Source organism: Rosa chinensis, chromosome 1, assembly GCF_002994745.2.
Source record: "Rosa chinensis cultivar Old Blush chromosome 1, RchiOBHm-V2, whole genome shotgun sequence".
Taxonomy (NCBI): domain Eukaryota; kingdom Viridiplantae; phylum Streptophyta; class Magnoliopsida; order Rosales; family Rosaceae; genus Rosa; species Rosa chinensis.
This window is the reverse complement of record NC_037088.1, coordinates 51,656,949-51,678,291: the sequence shown is the minus strand read 5'-3', so window position 1 is coordinate 51,678,291 and position 21,343 is coordinate 51,656,949. Positions and strand designations below refer to the sequence as shown.

Sequence of the window (21,343 nt, the reverse complement as noted above, 5' to 3'; positions counted from 1 at the left end):
CTGAATGTGATAGTGAGCATAAGTTAGATGACCCTTCTTGATGAGGAGAAGAAAATACAAGATCTCGTGCAAAGCTAGAATTATACAAGAATAAGTTCCGGATAAATCAATTCTAGAGAACCTGGCCAAGACAACTTATGTATTTTGATCCAGCTAAAACACGGTCCAGAACTTAATAACTGCAATGATAAACTGAACCTAAAAGCAGCACTCACAATTACAGTCTTGATTAGTAATTCCTACTTCTAAATCAAGGTGTCAAATTATTATTTACTGGCATAAAACTGGTCCTCTAGCTAACACAGTTGAGTTTTTTTTTTTTTTTTTTTTTTTTTTGGTAATAACACAATTAAGTTTAAAAGGCAACCTTGTGTAGATCATGTTCACCTTCGATGGGGAAAATATGGAAATGTCCCATAAAAGAATCATGAATGTAACTTCAAATTCTTCCTCATGAAGCGCCGCCCTTCTTCAACCCTCAAAATATCCATCACCATTGCAAGACTACTCAGATACTCCTTGCCTATCAACCGGTTGAAAACATTTTTCCAAGAAGGGGGGAGCTTGGAGATGAGGACATTGACATGGAATTTCTCATCGACCACCAGTCCAGAAGCGAAAAGAGAATCAAAGATACTATTGAATTCTTTAACTTGCTCCACAATTGATTTTGTCCTAAGGATCCGAAATTTGATGTACTTTTCAACCAGAGATGTCTCTGTTGTAATCATAGATGCTTCTGTTCCAAATTTTAATTCTAGATCTTTCCACAGTTCTTTCGCAGTCATAGTCTTCTGTTTCTGTGAGTAAGCATGAAATAGACAAACAGATAGATGATGCAAGATCGTACGACCACACCTGGTGTCATCATTCATCCATTTCTGTTTAGCAGCCATGGATTGAACAATTTCCTCTGGACTTGCTTCTAATCCAAGCATAATGGTTGGGCAGGGCTGACAGAGTACATATGCAACCTTCAATTTCTTTAGGTAAAGTTTCATCTGTTGCTCCCAGATATGGTAGTTCTTCCCATAAAAACGAATAGGCTCAATCTGAGCTAGTCGGGATCTACATTTGTATTAACTAGAAATCAGTCCATCATTCTATGATTAATTCCTTTGAGAAAGTAGCTATGCATCAAAGGAAAAAGCACAATATGAGCATATATCTTTTAAAACCAAAATCCTAATTAACATCGATCTAATAACTCTCACCTTAACTTTGATACAGAACTCTTGTTCTCATTCTCCTTTTCTCTGGTTCCCAAACTAACTTCTGGTTCTGAAGACATAACATGATTAACATCAATATGAACTCATCAGTACGTAAAACAAAAGCATTAAAAGTTATAATTAGTCCAGCCAAAAATTCTTGGTTGTAAATTTGTAATAGAACGTGTAAGAGAAAGAAGGCTATGCAATATCCAAAAGTTGAGAGCTAATAAACTAATTTCTTGGGAGCTAACTAGATGGTATATTTGCTTTTATGGTTTACCTTCAGTGGTAGGAACTTGCTTTTCATTGTCTTGTTCAGCTGTCGGTTTGAAATAATGAGACAACAAACTTCGGTTTCTCTTGTTTAGTAGCTCTTGTTTTGCCTGCAATTTTTCATCTTCTTGAAGGTTCAACTGGTCTGTTTTGTCAACTATATTCTGAATTAATCCACAAACCAATTTAGAATACAATCCATAAGTAGAACAGAAATTCTTGAAGTTCTTAATTCGACCTATGCACGCAAAAAAATAGAATAGCAACCCATAAGCAGAACAGAAATTCTTGAAATTCTTAATTCTACCAATGCCCTCCATAAAATCTACGTTTGTCTTCTCTTGTAGGAAGACTACACACCCAAAACACAGATGAAACAATGCCTACTAAAACAGATCAGTATCATCAAGCTTAAAGAACCAAACTGTAATATATAGCAATGGAAACATAGAAAAAGTAAGATGACTAGAATAAACGAACACAAACCAAACAAGGGATTGGGGCACTTTCACATAACTCGATCATGTACTTTGGTTTAATATGATTGTAAATAATCTCTTGCGGATTGGGGCACTTTCACATAACTCGATCATGTACTTTCACATAAGACCTACTATATATATTAAAGATCGAATTCAACATTCCTCGTTTTCTACACACTATCTAGGCAAGCAAGGGCAGAAATTAGGTTTCACCTTGAGATGGTCTTCAATCGACATCGTGTCCTCCAGGTCCTCTCTAACGTTTTTCGCTTCCATCAGAGTTAAACCCTTATATATTCCGCAGGTGGATGCTATCATACCAAGACCAGAGTTCCAACACTTTTCGAATTCTAATTTCATACCTAGACTAGAGTTCCAACCTCTTTCGAATTCTAATTATGAAGAATAATATCATCAACGAACTAATAAAATTGGGGTGAAGAGAGATATTATTTCACATGTTTTATTTCATGTTCAATCCAATTTTTGAAAATGAGAGTTAAACTCGGTACCTAGCCCATATTAAGGAAGAAGACCCCAGATAATAGAACAACATGAAAGGGATCGGAATCACATGCATTAGTGAACGAGGCACATATACTTCTCTAACTAGATGAATGTAGTTCATGCTCACAAACCACCACATTCCCCTTGACACCCCAATGCCAAAAGTACTATACGCTCTTCGTATATTTATTTACTTAGTTATCTTTTTTCATATAAACTATGGCCTATAGAAAACAATTTTGGTGGGTTTGGCTTGTGAACCATACTTGATTTTCAAAAATTCACATGATGCTTTCATTGATAGAACTCATTTCAAGAAAGTCATTACATACCCACCCGCTGCCTCAAAACAATGGGCAGAACAAGGATTCATAATGAAAACCACAGTAGTACATATGATAGACTAACTAAAATCGAAAGCCTATTACTATGACAAACTTTTACATAGTTTATAGGCATATGAGCAAAGTAATTAACTAATACTCATTAGTAGGGGTCGTCAACGGGCGGCCCGGCCCATTCATAGCGGGCTTGGGCAGGGCCGGGCCGGGCCTTGCTATATTTTTAAATAATTGTGGGCCGGGCCGGGCCGGGCTTTATTAAAAATCAAAGGATCCAAGCCCGTCCATATAAAGCGGGCCTTGCGGGCTTTTTCAGGCCTGGTCGGGCTTGGCCTTGCGGGCTTTTTTGGGTCTGGCCTTGCAGGCTTTATTTATAAATAAATATTTAAAGACACAAGTATTTTTTTTTTTTAATCAAGCTTTGGAAATTCAATGGATAATGATCAAATACAACCAAAGATAACAATCTATATAACTATATTGTACCAAAAAAATCTATATTTATATATAGATACTAATTTGTTGATAAATAAATTTTTAAAGACACTAATTTTTTATAAATCTATATTTATACATCATACACTCCAAAGAGCTACATATAGCAATTCAAAGAAAATGAGAAACCGACCGTTGGATGAGTTTATTACAATAAATTATGAGTGTGGTAAAAAATTTAGCCAATTTCACCATATCTTTGAATCCGATCGGATTGGTCAACCGTAGTCACTTATATGTTTTATTGGTTGACCGATGGCGTGGCAACCGTGAAACATGCTTATTTTTTCACATCATGTTTGTATATATTCCATCAATGGATGTGCGTGGACATAAGATGAAAAAAATTAATTTTAATTACAAACACATTGGTCTGTACCAATTTTATTCCTAAAGTTGTATGACTTATACATTGCATTTAAATTGTTTAGGTTCATTCTAAAGCAACCATGAAGTAGAAAATGAATTCGGAGAAACCAACCGCTCGATGGAGAGATTGTAATGTTTTATGGTGATTGTAGAAAATCCAGCCAATTTGGTTATCGTTTCGAATTCGATCAACTAGATCAAACGTAGTTACTCATATAAATCTATATTTATATATCATACACTCCAAAGAGCAACCCCTATCAATTCAAAGAAAATGGAAAAACCGACCGTTGGATGAGTTTATTACAATAAATTATGAGTGTGGTAAAAAATTTAGCCAATTTCACCATATTTCGAATCTGATCGGATTGGTCAACCGTAGTCACTTATATGTTTTATTGGTTGACCGATGCCGTGACAACCGCGAAACGTGCTTATTTTTTCACATCATGTTTGTATATATTCCATCAATGGATGTGCGTGGACATAAGATGAAAAAAATTAATTTTAATTACAAACACATTGGTCTGTACCAATTTTATTCCTAAAGTTGTATGACTTATACATTGCATTTAAATTGTTTAGGTTCATTCTAAAGCAACCATGAAGTAGAAAATGAATTCGGAGAAACCAACCGCTCGATGGAGAGATTGTAATGTTTTATGGTGATTGTAGAAAATCCAGCCAATTTGGTTATCGTTTCGAATTCGATCAACTAGATCAAACGTAGTTACTCATATAAATCTATATTTATATATCATACACTCCAAAGAGCAACCCCTATCAATTCAAAGAAAATGGAAAAACCGACCGTTGGATGAGTTTATTACAATAAATTATGAGTGTGGTAAAAATTTAGCCAATTTCACCATATTTCGAATCTGATCGGATTGGTCAACCGTAGTCACTTATATGTTTTATTGGTTGACCGATGCCGTGACAACCGCGAAACGTGCTTATTTTTTCACATCATGTTTGTATATATTCCATCAATGGATGTGCGTGGACATAAGATGAAAAAAATTAATTTTAATTACAAACACATTGGTCTGTACCAATTTTATTCCTATAGTTGTATGACTTATACATTGCATTTAAATTGTTTAGGTTCATTCTAAAGCAACCATGAAGTAGAAAATGAATTCGGAGAAACCAACCACTCGATGGAGAGATTGTAATGTTTTATGGTGGTTGTAGAAAATCCAGCCAATTTGGTTCTCATTTCGAATTCGATCAACTAGGTCAAACGTAGTTACTCTTATAAACCTATATTTATATATCATACACTCCAAAGAGCAACCCCTATCAATTCAAAGAAAATGGAAAAACCGACCTTTGGATGAGTTTATTACAATAAATTATGAGTGTGGTAAAAAATTTAGCCAATTTCACCATATTTTCGAATCCGATCGAATTGGTCAACCGATATGTAGAATATATATATGCACATATTTTATATAGAAGTATAATAGTATAAGAAATTCCACACACACACACACACATATATATATATATATCTCTCTCTATACACACACATATATATTAATATATATATCTCTCTCTCTATATATATATATATAAACACACACACACACACACACACACACACACACACATATATATATATATATAAACACACACACACATATATGATATATTGATATATATATATATATATATATCTATATAAACACACACACAAATATATATCTATATGTGTCTATATATATATATATATTTATAAACACACACACACATATAGATATATCTATATATATATAACACACACACACACACATATATATAAATATAATATTTTGCGGGCTTTTACGGGCCGGGCCGGGTTTTTGAGGGCCTCCATCGGCCCACCAAGGCGGGCTTTTGCGGGTTTATTGACCGGCCGGCGGGCGTCCATCGGCCCACTTGATCCGCGGGCTTTTTGATGAGGCCTACTCATTAGCGCGCTCACTAGAAATTAACGAGCAAGGTTCCTAGAAAAGTAAGAAATTAATAGAAAAAGAAAAAACTAAACTAAATAAAAGGCCCAAGACTCAAAAACAACTAAGCCCTAGGCCCAACAAGTAAGGCCCAGTTTCACTCCAATTTCACAGGCTGCAATCTGCATACCCACGAGCCACCATGACTCGCCGCAGCCCTACCGCACCGAACCGTCGCCGCGCGCCTCCATTCCGCTTCAGGAGACACCATCATTGCCAGCAAAAGGACGAAAGAAATGTCCCACAAAACAGGTAGATCCAAACCCAAAACATGTGGGGATCCACCGCTTCCAAGTCGTCCAACCGCCACTCTTGCTCGGGCCAGAGCCTAGTTCGTTGCCGCCTCACCATTCTTGAAAAGATGCACCCAAAAACAACCTGCTTCAATTTGAATAAAACCTCAACCTCCACTGTCAAAACCTCAAAATCAAGCCATCACATAAATCAAAGGACCATAGACCAAGCATCACCCATCCGGCAGCATCACGACATTGATAAGGCGACGTCGGAACGCCACCGGACGAGAAGGGGATTGCAAAATTCGGCCTTGGTTTGGTGGCGGCATCTTAGGGTGGTTTTAAATATAAGTTTAAAGTATTTTGAAGATACTCGTGACACCGACTAAAAAATAAAACCCCAAAAATGTTCGTAATTGATATTGAAATCTACAACTCCACCTCATTTAATGCAGTTTCCATTATTTTAGGATCTTGAGTGAGTGATAAATAAACAAAGTTTTAAATATATTAAAGTATAGAAATGGAAAGAACTTCTTATTTAGGGGAAAAATAAAGAAATAAAAAATAAATACTGCAAATGAATTCCAAACCTGACTTATTTACTGTACTGATAAAAATTGAAATGAAAAACATAATCTTTTCATACCAATAAAAAAATATAATCTTTTTCGACTAAATATTAAAATTCAGAAATTATAGAAGAAGTGTAAATGACTTGATATTGTTTTAGCAAATAATAAACTGAATTGACTAGCAATGTATTAGCCAATAATTTAGTAATTGTCACTCTAGTAAATCCATTCCATTTAAACAATGGGCGAGTGTACAACAAACAAAACCATGGGCGAGTCACGCACGCACGCCCTGCTCTTTAACTAGAGTTGAGACACCTGTACATGTACGTCACCAACCACGAAACCAAGGAAACGTCATCAACGCAATCATATATAAAAAATATCTAAACCAAGCTCTCTAGCAATTCCAACCCCTTGCTCCCACCCATGGAATCATCGCCGCCGCACGACCGCCGGTGCAAGCGCGTCGCCGGCCCGAAGTCGCGGCCCGGCGAGCTCAAGAGCAACGGGGATAAGAAGATCAAGAGAGACAGTGAAGTGGTGGAGGAGGATCGCCGCTGCAATCGCCGCGCCGGAGCGTGGCGGTGCGGCGAGGCGGCGGCGGTTGGGAAGCCGATGTGTCGACATCACTTGGCGCAGAGCAAGAGTTACCAGGAGAGGAAGAAAAAGAGAGAGGGAAGCGGAGAGAGTGATTCCGGCGAAGAAGACGGACGTGACCGGAAAATCAACGCCGGCGGATCGGAGAATAAGAAGAAGAAGAAGAAGAAGAAGAGGAGGAGGAGGACCGCGAGTGAGTTTGAGTCTGAGTCGGAGTCGGAGCACAGGTCGAGGAATCGGACTGTGAAAGCGAAGGTGAATGGTAGATCTGCAGATTCCGGTAGTGTTATGAAGAAGAGTAAACTAAAAGAGGAAAAGCCAATGGAAGAGGTGAGAAATTGATTGAAGATTTGTGTTCAAATGGTTGGTAACGTTTGTTTGTGTAATGAGGCTTTTTACATTTGCAGGGTAAGTCTAACAAAAACAAGGGGAGCTTGATGTGTCACCAGTGTCAGCGGAACGATAAGAGTGGTGTTGTACACTGCTCTCTGTGTAAATCAAAGCGGTTTTGCTATGAGTGCATTGAAAGATGGTAAGCAAGCAATGGTCGCCAATTTGGATTAGACTCACCCAGTTGTGTATATTGCATTTGTTTATTGTTCTAAAATCAGAGGCTTTATGCATTATTTGGAAACCGTAGTGGTTTGTTGATGTATTGGTGTCAATTGATAGGTACCCTGGGAAATCAAGAGAGGAATTTGAGGATGCTTGCCCATTTTGCCGTGGCAACTGCAACTGCAAAGCGTGCCTGCGCGAGTTTTTGGTTAAAGTGGGTTCTCTTTTCCTCTGTTTCTTTATGATGTCTATCTAAAGCTATGAATTTCTATCTTCTAATGATGATATTGATTTGGCAGCCTTGCCGAGAAGTTGAGCCCAGTGTTAAGTTACAGCGACTGCGTTACCTGTTATATAAGGCTTTACCTGTGCTGAGGCATATATATAGTGAGCAGAGCTCTGAACTGGAGATAGAAGCCAAAATCAGAGGTTACCTTTTACGATATTTTACTAAATGTACATCTTACTTTCTCTTCTGGGTACTGTTTTTGAATTTCATTTTTGGCTTTTTCTTTGTTGGCAGGTGTACACTTGACTGAACTGGACATAAAGAGAACTAAAGTACACCAAAAGGAGCGAATGTACTGGTATGTAAAGACTTCTTCATAGTTGAACTACTACATAGACTCTTTTTAAGCAACTGTTATCAATTATCTAATGTATATTGAATCTACATATCCTAGTTAAAAGTTTTTGAAAGACGGAGGTGAAAATGCTTCCACTTTTATGGTTATTGTAAATTATTCCAACATGACTGCCTACAGTCTATAAAGAGAATGAAAATAATAGGCAAATGTTCTTTCTCTAGACCATTGCGGAATCATGACTAGGGTTCTATTTAGTACGTACTAAACTCATACCCCTCTCTTGATTAATATTGTGTTTATATCCAGCAGCATTTATGTCATGCTCATTTTTGTAGGAGCATATATTCATTGCTATTTGTTATGTATAGAACCATCATTACTGTAATCATGACCACAGATATTTTCTTATACGACAGTGACAATTGTTCTACATCTATTGTGGATTTCCACAGAAGCTGTCCAAACCCCAATTGTTCCTATGACCTGTGTCTTACTTGTTGCAAAGAGCTAAGGGACGGTCGGCAACCTGGAGGTAATGAAGGAGAAACATCTCACCAGCAAGCTCTAGAAAGAGCTCATAAAGAAGTGAAAGGACATTGCTCGGAGAGTAAAGTTGCCTCTACTTCTGATGATTCTAAAGTGGACCCATCCATTTCTTTTCCTAATTGGAGAGCTGATTCTGATGGCAGTATTCCATGTCCTCCAAAAGAACGTGGAGGTTGTGGCAATGGGAAGCTGGAATTGAGGCGTAAATTCAAGGCTAATTGGGTAATGAAGCTGCTAAAAAATGCAGAAGATGTTACTACTGACTTCAAGTGGCAAGAAGTTGATATTTCTCAAGGATGTTCCTGGTGCCAGCCAAATGATTCCGAGGAAACCAATGATAGGAAGCCTGAAAGGAGGCAAGCAGCTTTCAGGAAAAACAGTCATGATAACTTCTTATACTGTTCAGATGCTATTGACATTTCAGATGATGAGATCGAGCATTTTCAGAGGCACTGGATGAAAGGGGAACCAGTGATTGTCAGAAATGTTCTTGACAAGACATCTGGTCTTAGTTGGGAACCTATGGTTATGTGGAGGGCTTTTAGAGAAACGGGTGCTAAAGTAAAGTTCAAAGAGGAGACAAAAAGTGTAAAAGCCATTGATTGCTTGGATTGGAATGAGGTGAGTTATATAAAACTAGCTAATGAAGTATATATAACTGATCTTTTTTTCTTTAAACAAAAAAAAAAAAAAAAATCTGCTTCTGCTATTGTTGTGCTTGACATCTCACTATTTTGTAGGTTGAGATTAATATTCACCAATTTTTCACGGGCTACTTAGCGGGTCGCATGCATAAAGATAAGTGGCCAGAGATGTTAAAATTAAAGGATTGGCCATCATCAACTTTGTTTGAGGAACGCTTGCCAAGACACTGTGCGGAATTCATTGCAGCGCTCCCCTACAGTGACTATACTGATCCCAAAGATTCAAATGCTGGTATTCTCAATCTAGCTACAAGACTTCCTGAAGGGTCGCTGAAACCTGATATGGGACCAAAAACATACATTGCTTATGGATTCTCCGAAGAGCTTGGTAGAGGTGATTCAGTGACTAAGCTGCACTGTGATATGTCTGATGCGGTAATATTTTCTCACAACAATGTCTTCCACTATGTTACTACCATTCTTTTCTTTTCTCGATATCTGAGCTACGATTTGTTGGACATTTTAATTTGTTGGGCTTCTAAAGTAAACTAACTCATGTTTATCCGGATTGCACACCTCTTTGGTTGCTTACAAATAATGTACGTGTATATTCTTAGGAAACTTGCATAGTTGTTTACAAATGGTTTCCAACACTCTTTTGATTTGAGAGTAGGTAAATGTTCTGACACACACAGCAACAGTGAAGATTGAGCCGTGGCAGCACAATGCCATAAAGAATGTGAAGAGCAAACATGAAGCTGAAGACCTTTGTGATCTCTACAATGAAAAAAATCACAAAAAGGGCAGGGTTAGAGGAACATTGTTGAAGAAAACTCGCAACGTCCTGGTTAAGGGTGCTGATTCTTCTGAATATACTAAAAGTGGTAAAGTTGTGGAGAATGACCATCTAGTGTCAACTCTGCAGGATGGGAAGGGAAACAAACTGGACAGAGCACAGTCATGTAGAACTTCACTTTTGTCAGATTCTGTCGATCCAGGCATCCTTAGATCTGACGAAACAGAACATGTTCCGGAACCTCTTGCTACTACTGAACTAAATGAAGTAAAGGTTGCGAGTGTTGGTCATCAGAGGAATGATGTGCTAAAATCCACCTCGCCTCGTGCAAATGGAGTTGAAAAAGAGCAAGAGTGTGCTCAATGTTCCAGTGACATGATCAGTGGAAGGCTTGAAGGGAAAGATGCTTCAAGGGATGCAAGTGTAAACACACATGCAACAAAGGATTTCAAAGGTAGTGACAAGTTGGACATTGTCCATGGTGGTGCTGTTTGGGACATCTTTCGTATCCAGGACACTCCCAAGTTAATAGAGTACCTGGAGAAACACAAAAAAGAATTTCGCCACCTTAATAATCATCCTGTAGATTCTGTAAGTTCAATGATGATTTTGTCAACTTTACTGTATGTACACTGTATAAATGAGTTCCATGACATCTATTATGCATGTTGTCTTAGGTTGTTCATCCTATTCATGATCAGACTCTGTACTTGAATGAGAGACATAAGAAACAACTAAAGGAGGAGTTCGGTAAGAGACTTATCTTGTTTACCTTGTTAATCTTGATGAGTTGCAATTTTCTGCTGCAATATTGTTAGTGTGTAATTTTATGTGCAGATGTGGAGCCTTGGACATTTGAGCAACATCTTGGTGAGGCAGTTTTTATTCCAGCTGGATGTCCTCATCAAGTGAGAAATAGACAAGTAATATAGCTGATGAAGTTATTTATTATTTGTTGCTTTGCTTCTAGACTCCAGGGTTATGGTTAAATTCATGTTTGATATGTATAAACACTTGTTTAGTTTGGGGTGTGTTTGCTGCCATTATGATAACCTTTTTATTAGTCTCAGATTTCAAGATATTTCTATTTATTGTTCTCTTTTGATTTTATTTTTATTTCATTCCTTTCAGTCTTGTATAAAGGTAGCACTTGATTTTGTATCTCCTGAGAATCTTGAAGTATGTCTGCGATTAACTGAAGAGTTCCGTTTACTCCCAAAAACCCACAGAGCCAAGGAAGATAAATTGGAGGTATATATTTATTTTGATGTCTTTCAGTACGTAACACATTAGTTTTTACATCTCAGATAATCTACTTTGCTTATAGAACTCTAGAATACTAATAATTTAGGAGGCTGCCAAATGCAATCGACTGCCTGTCTGCTTACTACTATTTCATGAGGATTGAGATTTGAGGACGGAAACCAAATTTTGTGGAATTTTTAATTTTTTTAATTTTTTATAATCATGTAATCAAACTGTTAGCATGATTCTGGTATGAATTTGACTGGAGTTTTAGTCCAATTAGTTGACAGTGCAATTTGTCCAGTAGACTCTCTAATTCATAGCAATACAATGCTAGGCATCAATAGATTGCAAAAATGCACCTTACAAAACGGGAGGGAGAGTTCCGAATTTGATTTTTGGTTGCTGGACTTCTGTGACATAGGCCAGGGAAACTATTGGTTCATGACTTCATTTTATTCCTCACTGGATCTATTGGTTTATTGTTCTTTATTTCCTTGTTTTAACAGGTGAAGAAGATGACACTCTATGCTGTAAGTTCAGCACTTCGAGAAGCCAAAAATTTGATGCCGGGGCTTGGGTAAGATTCATTTTGTTTGATTTATATTTGTTGCTAAGATCTTCTTTTAATTATAACCCTATACCCTAAAGTAAAATAATAAAACTCAGCAGGACACCCAGTTTATAGAAGCGGGTTGGTGCATTTCTGGGAATCAAAAGAAAACCAAAGAATATAATTCTTAATTGCAGTATAAATTTACCTCATGAAATGACTTGTCGGTGGTCACCTGTGTGGCGACGGTAGCATCTGTTAATTCAACCATATATGTCTTTTTGGTAGGATAAGTTTAGAGCCAACACCTTCTCATCCTTCAGGCTTTTACTACCAAACAAACTTAGACTCTTTGGCTTAGTTACAGTATAACACAATAGCCCCATTCTAGAAAGAACTTGCTCAAATAACTATCTCCAACTACTACACTATGCAATTTAACAGACAATCTGAGTCGTTTATTCTTTAGGTTGATATGCAAGTATTATCACTTGGTCATCTAAATGTGCAAAGAAATTCAGCCCGTCAGATAAAATTCGAATGGTAATAAAATCAAATGCCTAAATGGTTTCCGATTTGGCTTTATTTTTGAACTATTCATGTGTGCGTAAGAAATTATTGAATGAACAGTTCTGTTTCCTTAAATATCAAATTTAACAGGCATTCATATATATAGTCGTGGTTTATTTTGAGGTTTGTATTAAGGTTTGAATTAAATGATGGCGGCTAGTACTATTTTTCCATCATTGCTAGGCTCCTTGCAAAGTGCCATATAAGTAGTTTATTGTTGGTGATAATTAAAAGTTGGAATGCAAAACAATTCTGTGGTATTATCCCATCTGTAAGATGAGGAAGTTGGAGATTCCAGGGTCATGTCCGGGCAATTGTAGGGAGATGAAACATCAGATGGGGAACGTTGGAGAATGGAGTCCCCAATCTGCCAATACAGGCCTTGCATAAGTTCTTGGCATCTCCACCCATCTCCGATTGCATGCTTTAGAGTAGGCTATTCATTGCAACCACCTTGCGGGTTTAAAACATGCTGATATTTGAGATTTATGTTTTGGGCGGGAACCTGGATGTGCGTGAACATGAGTGGGGTGAGAATGGAATTCCCACATTTGACCTATATGGTACAAGATCTTGAGCATCTCCCCTCATTGTCAAATGGTTTTGAGTTGGATGCTTGGATTTCTTCACGTCCTGCCGGGCGTTCTAGAGTTTTCTATACTACGACTTCGACACCGTTTCTAAATCTTTCTATAACACCTCCATCAAAATAAAGACCACCAGTGGCTGGTCATGATTGTTCAACTACATCTCTACATCAGAAATTTTCGGAATGAACTCTCTATTTGATGCCTCCAAGAGACAATCCCTACATATTCTTATGGTTTGTGGATCGGGTTGTGTCATTTACTTGCACACCTGTATGCTCAAGGCACACATAGCTGTTTCTTCTTTATGTAAGGGCACACGTCAAGCCACACCTACATCTCTACACCGGAAGTTTTCTGAACTGAATTCCTCTAGTCTATGCCTCAAAAAACAAGAATCCATACATATTCATATGACGTGTGGATCGGCCTGTGTCATATCATCCCACACCGGTATGCTCAAGCCACACCGTGCTGTTTCTTCTTTTATTCAAGGACCAATCATGTCTTTGTAACTGCATTTCTTGTTCAGCCACACCCGTCGAGGAGGAAATAATTCTTGTTCATAATCTTGTGACCTAGTCTCATAATGGCCTTTGAAGTTCACCATGGAGAAATTGTTGGCATTATAAACATTCTTGTCAACTCGAAGTTCTTGGAGTATAGTGGTTGTTGAATATGACATTGAAGAAATGTTTGCAAGCAGTTTCATGTTGAAGTCTCTAATCCTCAAGGGGTATGATGGATATGATGGAGTATATGTTTCTCTATGTCAGTTCAAGAGTAGGGTGAGCTGCACACAAGGAAGTGTGTTGACGTAGTATACGATGTTGGATTATTGCTTAACAGTTCAAGCTTTTGCACTTGGTGGTTTGTACCAACCAAACTTTGGTTGTGCCATGGAAGAATTGCAGGTGTGTAGTGGTTGCGCTTTTTGTCTATTCACGTGCATTTTGGAGGAGTTGCAGCTATCTCATCCTCATATGGAGCTTCAATTAAACAACCTTGGCTTGAAGGAAGCCACGTGTCTGGTGTTTGTGACGTGTTAACTGTAATTCATCTTGGAGGAGTTGCATCTATGGTGCATGCCTCATAGACAAGATTTGAGCTGCCGTATAAGAACCTTGGTTGTGAAGGAGGAAGCCTCATCAATTCGTTGACAACTACACCAATGACAAGGTGGAGTTGTGCCTGGTGTCTTTTCAAGTGCATCTTGGAGGAGTTGCAACTATGTTAGAGACTTAACGCGAACTGTTCGAGCTGCTATGACAACAACCATCACGCTCAATGTGTTGTGTCATTGCCACACGTTATTGAATTGAATCTTGGAGAAGTTGGAGCTATGTGCAGGCCTCATAGACAATGTAGGAGCTGCTGTGTAATTGTTCTTGTTTGTGAAGGAGGAAGCCGCAACAATTTGTTGACAACAACACCAAAGAGAAGGTGGAGTTGTTGATCAAGTCCAAGGTGACATTCTAACCTATAAGCTTTGACTTTCTAAGAACCTTCTTGATGCTTAGAAATGTTTCATGCTAGCTTGTTACCATACACTTTTGGGTATTGTGGCAAAATTCCAACTTGATAGTGCTTAAAATTTAGTTTTCTTCATTTTAATGTTCATAATCTCAAAACTAATTACACTTTCTACCCTGAAGTTTTAAAGTCGAAAATTCATTCTCAAACTAACAACAGGTTACATTAAACCATGACGCCTGTTGTGAGTAGAGCAACTTTCTACGGTGGTAAACCTCCTACATAAAAGTAGTAGACCACTTTGAGTGTGTCTACGTGCTTTTTATAGACTTTTTAGCTATTTTGGAGAACATGTTAAAAAAATCAATTCCAACAGCTTCACTAAATTCTCTATATATATTGCTCTCTGCTGTTTTTGTCGAATTTTGTCTACGTGCTTTTTATTTTGACCTTTTAGCTATTTTGGAGAGCATGTTAAAAATAAAACAATTCCAACAGCTTCTCTAAATTCTCTATTTATATTGCTCTCTGCTGTTTTTGTCAAATTTAAAATATGTTCCTTTAGTTGCTCTGTGTAATTTTTAAATGTGACTTGATTTCATTTTAAATGAGAGAGTACTGTTGGACTTGGAGGTGCATTTTGAACTGGCTAGTTGCTCCAAGTAGCATTTTGGTGAGGGCAGTTGGTGGTTTGCAAAAACTAATCTCCTGAAAACACTTACTTTGGGTTAAAATGTTACTTTTTTGTTGCTTGGATAACGAGACTTGGACTTTTAACAACATGGTTAACGTGAGAAACACCCTATGCTATGAGTGTGGGGTGGGAATTTTCCTTTACCACCAACTTTTGGATATTTTAATTTGGTATGAACTGATTTACATCTCAAAGTTTATTTAATATTGCATCTTGGACTAACGAATGGTATTTGTTCTTGTAGAACGTCAAATGCCGAGAAAGATGACAAGTAGGAGTAAATGCCAGCAAATCTACATTCTATCTCATTATTATTTTATTAGTAACAAAAGTTTATGTATTTGCATTGGGCGACAGTTTTGGAGGTATTGGCTAATTGCATATGTTGAAGGTTGAATCTTTTGGGATGTAGATTGTTCCATTTTCCTACATGGAGATTAAACTTGTTATGCATCCGGAATTTGCACTTCCGAAGGAAATATGGAAGATTTTTTTTCTGTTTTTTTCCTCCCCTTAAGGCTGGATTATGCTTATTTACTTTCTCGATTGGATTATGGTAAGAGAGATTAAATAAATGACACAGCAGAAAACAGAAGAAATTAAGATAAAGCAAATTTTTTGTCTCTCCTTGATGTGGTTCTCGTTCTCAATCTTTGGCTGAGATGAAGCAACAAATAAGGTGGATTTGAGATAAACGATGTCTTAATGAGTAGGTCAATTAGTGGAAACAAAGTGAAGTGTCAAGGAGGACAGCGTTGCTTTGCGTTAGACATGTCACTCTCCCAAAGATCATTTAATTTTGCAACACACTCATATAACTGTAAGTGGATCCAATATAAAAGTCCTTACGTTGGGACAGATTTTTATTTTTATTTTTATTTTATTTATTTATTTATGTATTTATTTTTTTTTTGCAACAATGTTCTTCGATGAGATCGGTTAACTAATCACTTATTTGTAAGTAATCAACTTATGTGATATTAGTGCTTAAATTACGTTATCATGGTATTAGAGTTCCTAATACATCTATAAATGTCTTGCACAAGTACTCTACTTCACCCAATTTCACGTGTATGACTTGAAATTTTTCCACACTACTTCTATGAAGTGTTGTTTCACATTGGAAAATTGGGACATTTGTAATAGAATCCACTTGGCAAAGCTCATATAAGACCAAAACAAAAACCCCAAAACTACGTTCATCGCCAATCGCTGCTTTGACTCACTAAGGTACATGCTTACTACACAGCTCCCCTCACACGACAAGGCAACTCTGAGACCCAATCTTGCATGCCTAAGTTCTTTACATTACTACTTCCGATTCTATTTTTTTCGCTTCTGCTTATGAGTGGTTACTAGAGAAAGCTTCAAATTATGTTTCCTGTGCCAAGTTTACGCTTTTCATTGTGGTTCTTGCCAATGACCTGAACCTGTTCGTTAAAATGCCCGACTCAGAATTGGGTTATGTTATGTATGCATCTGACTGGCTCATTTGTTCATATTTGGGTTAGATTTTGGTGGTCATGTTTCTTCGGCGAATGGCGGTTTCGTTTTCTCACTCGAGAAGGTTTCTTAGTAGCAGTAGCAGTAACAGCAGCATTGATATTGCGAAAGCGATTGATGAGCTGAACAAGGTAAACTGTTGTCTTGTATATGCTGCATTCAAGAGCTGACTGATTGTTATTTTTGGTTTTTATGGATGATTTGATATGCTAATGGAATACTGGGTTATGAAAGAGTTGCACTAGTCTTTGTTTACTTTGTTTTTAGATTGGAGTAAGTGCATCTGTTATAGCGAACAATGGGTAGGAATGCAGTGCTTCTTATGCTCTGTGTTTTTGGAGTAATGACTTATTTGAATTCGCACACAAAAGAAAGCTGGAAAAGGACTTGACGGTATGAGATTTCGAGAAGAAATGTGACTTGTCTAATCAATTCCTGTGTTTCGGATTGGGAACATATATTTCCACTGCTAGAAGTTATGTGTTATATTATCAAGACTTCAATGTGAGCTAAAGTGTTTGTCTCGAGATGTTTCAAAGTTGCTTAGTACTTTAGTATGCAGTATCTGATGTTTTGAAGAAAAATTAATGAGGAATGTTGCGACTTACTTTGATAAACTAATGAAACTTCTGGTTTCAGGAAATGGAATCCGTATTTGGTGAACCTCCAGCAGAGAGTGGGCTTGCCAGTTCTGCAAGAAATGATGTTACGGCTCAAGAACCTGAGTTAGCATCTCGAGAAAAAGGGGAAGATACGCATGACCTAACCCACATTGGCAGTACAGGGGAGGCTCAAATGGTGGATGTTTCTCCCAAACAAAGTACCAAGAGAACTGCCGTTTCTAGTGGCAAGGTACTTCTTGGCAAGCAGGTGTTTGATTTGGTCTTAGCCAACCAGATGGCCAAGGGAGATGTCCTTAGTGTGGCCAAGATTGCTGGAATAAATGGAGCAAAGCACACAAGCAGTCTCATCCCGCTATGCCACAACATACCACTGACCCATGTCCATGTTGATCTGACTCTAAATCCCAAGGATTTCAGTGTGGACATCAAAGCAGAAGCAAGTTCAACCGGGAAAACTGGGGTCGAAATGGAAGCAATGACTGCTGTGAGTGTTGCTGGCCTAACAGTCTATGATATGTGCAAAGCTGCTTCAAAGTCTATACATATCACTGATATAAGACTTGAGAGTAAAGCTGGTGGGAAGAGTGGAAACTGGTTCAGGGAGGAGTAAGTAATGGTGTTCAATATAGTGCAAGATTCCCTCATTGTCTGCTGGTTAAGTGCTGTAGTGCCAAACTGCCGATTTTCAAATCACATTGTAATGATGAAATGGAAGATGATCGGATATGTCATTTCAAAAAGTTGTTACCTACTAATATGATCCTAAATGGCGTCTGTTATTCTTCTTTATTTGTTTTGTGGGTGGTGAGTAACCAAACCCTCCTCGCAATATCCTACTTCATAAACATCCTATATTGAGTGAACTGATTAAACTAGTAGCATATTTGAGTCAACTTGGGTATTAGAAAGCTCAAAGCTGATCTCATTGAGTTATGCAGATCTATCTTTTTTGCCTAACTTTGAAGTCTATAATGCTTTATCGAGTCTTTGCTACGCTTTAGTGCTCTTTCCAGTTGATGATTCCTCTTTTTTACTGCTCTTCTTGTCCTTCTTTGCTTTTGTGCTTGCCCCACACGGTTTTCGAACTCGGCTTCAATTATAGGGAGCAAGGTAAATGCCATGGTCCTGAACTCTAAAGCCTAACTCGACTTGGTCTAGGGTTTTCATGTTTGTCCTTTATTAGGGGTGTGCAAAACATGGTACAAACAGGCCAAACCAGCCAAAACCGACCAATAAATATGGTTTGGTCAAGGTTTTTTAATTTTAAAATTTGAAAATCGGTTCAAAATCGAACCAAACCATTTATGAACTGGGTTGGTTTGGTTTCTCTTGTACTTAAACCGCGGAACCCGAACCGACCGGTATGTTTGAAACATAAGAGAAATTTTTTTTTTTAATATATATACACACATAATAAATATATATTCATTTGTCCGGTTTGTTCTCAGTAAGTTTTAACCTCCAGTTATAACTTTATTCTCAAATGATATATTATCATATTGAATTCAGGACTCAAAGGCCTAAAACCTTAGTATATAATCGCTACAATTTTTTTGATCCTTTCATATCACATCTCTGATCTCTCAATCTCTCATTTTTTTACCTTTAATACTATCATATTAAGCTAGTATTGATGGCTAAGTTGTTAAATAAGTGAATCACTTTGAATCTTATTTAGGTTTTAGTTTTGGACTATATGTTTTGAATTTTAATTATTGAATTTTAAATTTAGATAATTTAACACAATTTCAATTTTTGAGATTGAATTTTTACTATGAATTTTTTTAGAAATAGCATGTTAATATTATATAGGTGAAAACCGCCTAACCGACCAAACCAAACCATCTTTAATTGGATTGGATTGGATTGGGTCGGATTGAGCTTTTTTTTTTTATGACCGGTTTTCCAAAATGCCTAAACCGCTCACTTTGGCATCGAGATGGTTTGGAGTAAAAATTGATCTAACCCAATCCGTGTGCAGCCCTATCCTTTATTCCTTTACTTTTCTTTAGCATTGTTTGTTTTGGAAATTATTTTCTTGAATGAAAAATTCATCCGCTAATTTCATGACGGTAAATGACTACTCATGGGTATTGACAACTTATCAAATTCCTCATTTCCTCTCACCTTTTCTCCTTGCATGAGACGAGACAATAGAGAATTGAACCAACATTTGAGTATCATGAGTGCACCCGTTTTCCATCTCTATCTGCCATATCTAACCAACCGGCTTAGAATTGAAAGCATTTCCCTGGTATATGGGTAGATAGTAAGTGTAATATGGTTTTTTAACATTTTGATTAGAGCTTAGAGAAGTTGGTGAGTGAGCATTAAGTAGAAATAATGGAGGTGATCCACAAGCATTAGAATACAAGTCTTTGTGGTCAAATTTCTCTACTCGAGGGAAGTAATCCATGTGCATTGTGCATTATTGCGGCACTTTTCGCTTCTCTTTGTAGCTATAATCGACTTGTGGTTACCTATCTCTTTCATTGTGTTTTCTTGGCAAGAGGTTGTATCAAGAAAAGGAAAATAGTACTGGGGTAACACATGCTAATGGTACCCACAGCCACAATCATTTATTAATATTCCTTGTAGCCTTGAGCCTATTAATGCCTTCATCTCCATCATCTAATGAGTGATCCAAACCTGCCTCTATCTTGAGACGGAGCACCGAGCACATACAAATTAGTTAGCCACTTGCTAGTGCTACAATACTTAGCCTTATCAATATTAGTGTGTGTCGTTCTTTTCGTTACAAATGAATCGGTGTGTCTTCACTAACATGATGTTAACTGAAAATATGACTCCGATTCAGGTTGGTTGTTCCTTCTCACATAATAAATTCAATCCGCAATAAAACTTCCATTTAGTAGGGCGATAGGTAGAAGGCTATCTACTATGTGCATGAAAATTAGAAGAAACAATAATTGCAGAGACATATAGTCACGGGGAAACAGCACCATTGACCCATTGTTACGACTTGCGAGAAGCATGGACTACATGAAATATCTTAAGATTCACCTCTAATTCTTTGCCTTTATTTTAAATAACCCATCACAATGACTACATGGGAATTTCATGCTTTGCTTAAAGTCAAAAACCAAGGTATATAGAATGTAGTAGTAGTAGTAATATAAATGAAGTATGGGACAGCAATGATTAAATGATGCACCACGAGACTCATGACCAACCACATTCAATCTTGCCGAGATTGCTGGGGTTTGGTCATGAATGACTTCCCCAGCATGCAACTTTGTTTATCCATTTTCTTTTCTTCTAGTACTGTACACACTATCATGTTGTTGCAATCTAGAAGAGCTTGCTTGTGCTTAAATTGGATTTTCTGTTTTCGAGAGATCTGAACTTGGAATTTTAGATGTAAGCAAAAACACTCCAATTCTAACAACCGGAGCTGAAAATAAATTCCGATAATAAATTGGGTTTAGTTAGTATAAGTTTCGTTTTGATTTTTAAATATCAGTTTTGTCAAAATTATGATTAATGAGCAAGGAAATTGGTTTTATCATTGTTGAAGTCTTGAAATATCGCATATATCAAATAAATTATAAACCTAGTGAACAACAAACCATCATTATTGATTTTGAGAGATTAAATTGTTAGAAAATGAGCCAACAGTATAGTTTTCACATTTGGTCTCTCTAGAACACATCAAATAAACCTTGTTTTCACCTCATGAATTAGTGATAGTATTATTCCCATACATGGTGAAGGATTTGAGAAGCATCAAGTCAACAGATTTGGTGAGACTACTTAATGTACTGTTAATGCTGCAGCCTCCCCAATCTGATGCAAAATTTCAACCCTTGCAAATTTTAATTGTTCTTCTTCCCTCTGCTCAACTATTCAGGTTGATA

The 21,343-nt window shown here is 37.3% G+C and overlaps 3 protein-coding genes across 4 annotated transcripts; 2 read left to right on the top strand and 1 right to left on the bottom strand.

The window, feature by feature from the left end:
* Positions 1–56: 56 nt before the first annotated feature.
* LOC112169337 lies at positions 57–2,385 on the bottom strand. The gene is made up of 4 exons (XM_024306355.2): positions 2,183–2,385; positions 1,495–1,651; positions 1,215–1,281; positions 57–1,068 (listed from the first exon to the last, which is right to left on the bottom strand). The coding sequence occupies exons 1-4, from the start codon at positions 2,327–2,329 to the stop codon at positions 426–428; spliced, it is 1,014 nt and encodes a 337-aa protein (XP_024162123.2). The 5' UTR covers positions 2,330–2,385; the 3' UTR covers positions 57–425.
* Positions 2,386–6,854: 4,469 nt separating this feature from the next.
* On the top strand, positions 6,855–15,935 carry LOC112182020 (lysine-specific demethylase JMJ25). Of its 2 annotated transcripts, none has more exons than XR_002929248.2 (13): positions 6,855–7,419; positions 7,497–7,621; positions 7,762–7,858; positions 7,944–8,073; positions 8,168–8,231; positions 8,648–9,398; positions 9,518–9,856; positions 10,095–10,808; positions 10,895–10,967; positions 11,055–11,140; positions 11,349–11,468; positions 11,972–14,639; positions 15,584–15,935. XR_002929248.2 is itself a non-coding variant. In XM_024320450.2 (13 exons), exons 1-13 carry the CDS (start codon positions 6,919–6,921, stop codon positions 15,612–15,614), a joined length of 3,102 nt encoding a protein of 1,033 aa, XP_024176218.1. In that variant the 5' UTR covers positions 6,855–6,918; the 3' UTR covers positions 15,615–15,935. The 2 variants fall into 2 exon arrangements, 1 of the variants encoding a protein (XP_024176218.1); XM_024320450.2 differs by having other exon boundaries at positions 11,972–12,042.
* Positions 15,936–16,242: 307 nt separating this feature from the next.
* LOC112182022 (cyclic pyranopterin monophosphate synthase, mitochondrial) lies at positions 16,243–18,254 on the top strand. The gene is made up of 3 exons (XM_024320453.2): positions 16,243–16,569; positions 16,851–16,973; positions 17,482–18,254. Exons 2-3 carry the CDS (start codon positions 16,863–16,865, stop codon positions 18,073–18,075), a joined length of 705 nt encoding a protein of 234 aa, XP_024176221.1. The 5' UTR covers positions 16,243–16,569; positions 16,851–16,862; the 3' UTR covers positions 18,076–18,254.
* Positions 18,255–21,343: the final 3,089 nt, after the last annotated feature.

Coding starts and splice junctions, on each gene's coding strand:
- LOC112169337 (XM_024306355.2), bottom strand. CDS start 2,329: ATGAAATTAGAATTCGAAAAGTGTTGGAACTCTGGTCTTGGTATGATA. Junction 1,652..2,182: donor CGATTGAAGACCATCTCAAG/GTGAAACCTAAT, acceptor GGATTAATTCAG/AATATAGTTGACAAAACAGA. Junction 1,282..1,494: donor GCAAGTTCCTACCACTGAAG/GTAAACCATAAA, acceptor TTATGTCTTCAG/AACCAGAAGTTAGTTTGGGA.
- LOC112182020 (XM_024320450.2), top strand. CDS start 6,919: ATGGAATCATCGCCGCCGCACGACCGCCGGTGCAAGCGCGTCGCCGGC. Junction 7,622..7,761: donor TATGAGTGCATTGAAAGATG/GTAAGCAAGCAA, acceptor GTCAATTGATAG/GTACCCTGGGAAATCAAGAG. Junction 12,043..15,583: donor AATTTGATGCCGGGGCTTGG/GTAAGATTCATT, acceptor TTGTTCTTGTAG/AACGTCAAATGCCGAGAAAG.
- LOC112182022 (XM_024320453.2), top strand. CDS start 16,863: ATGTTTCTTCGGCGAATGGCGGTTTCGTTTTCTCACTCGAGAAGGTTT. Junction 16,974..17,481: donor CGATTGATGAGCTGAACAAG/GTAAACTGTTGT, acceptor TTCTGGTTTCAG/GAAATGGAATCCGTATTTGG.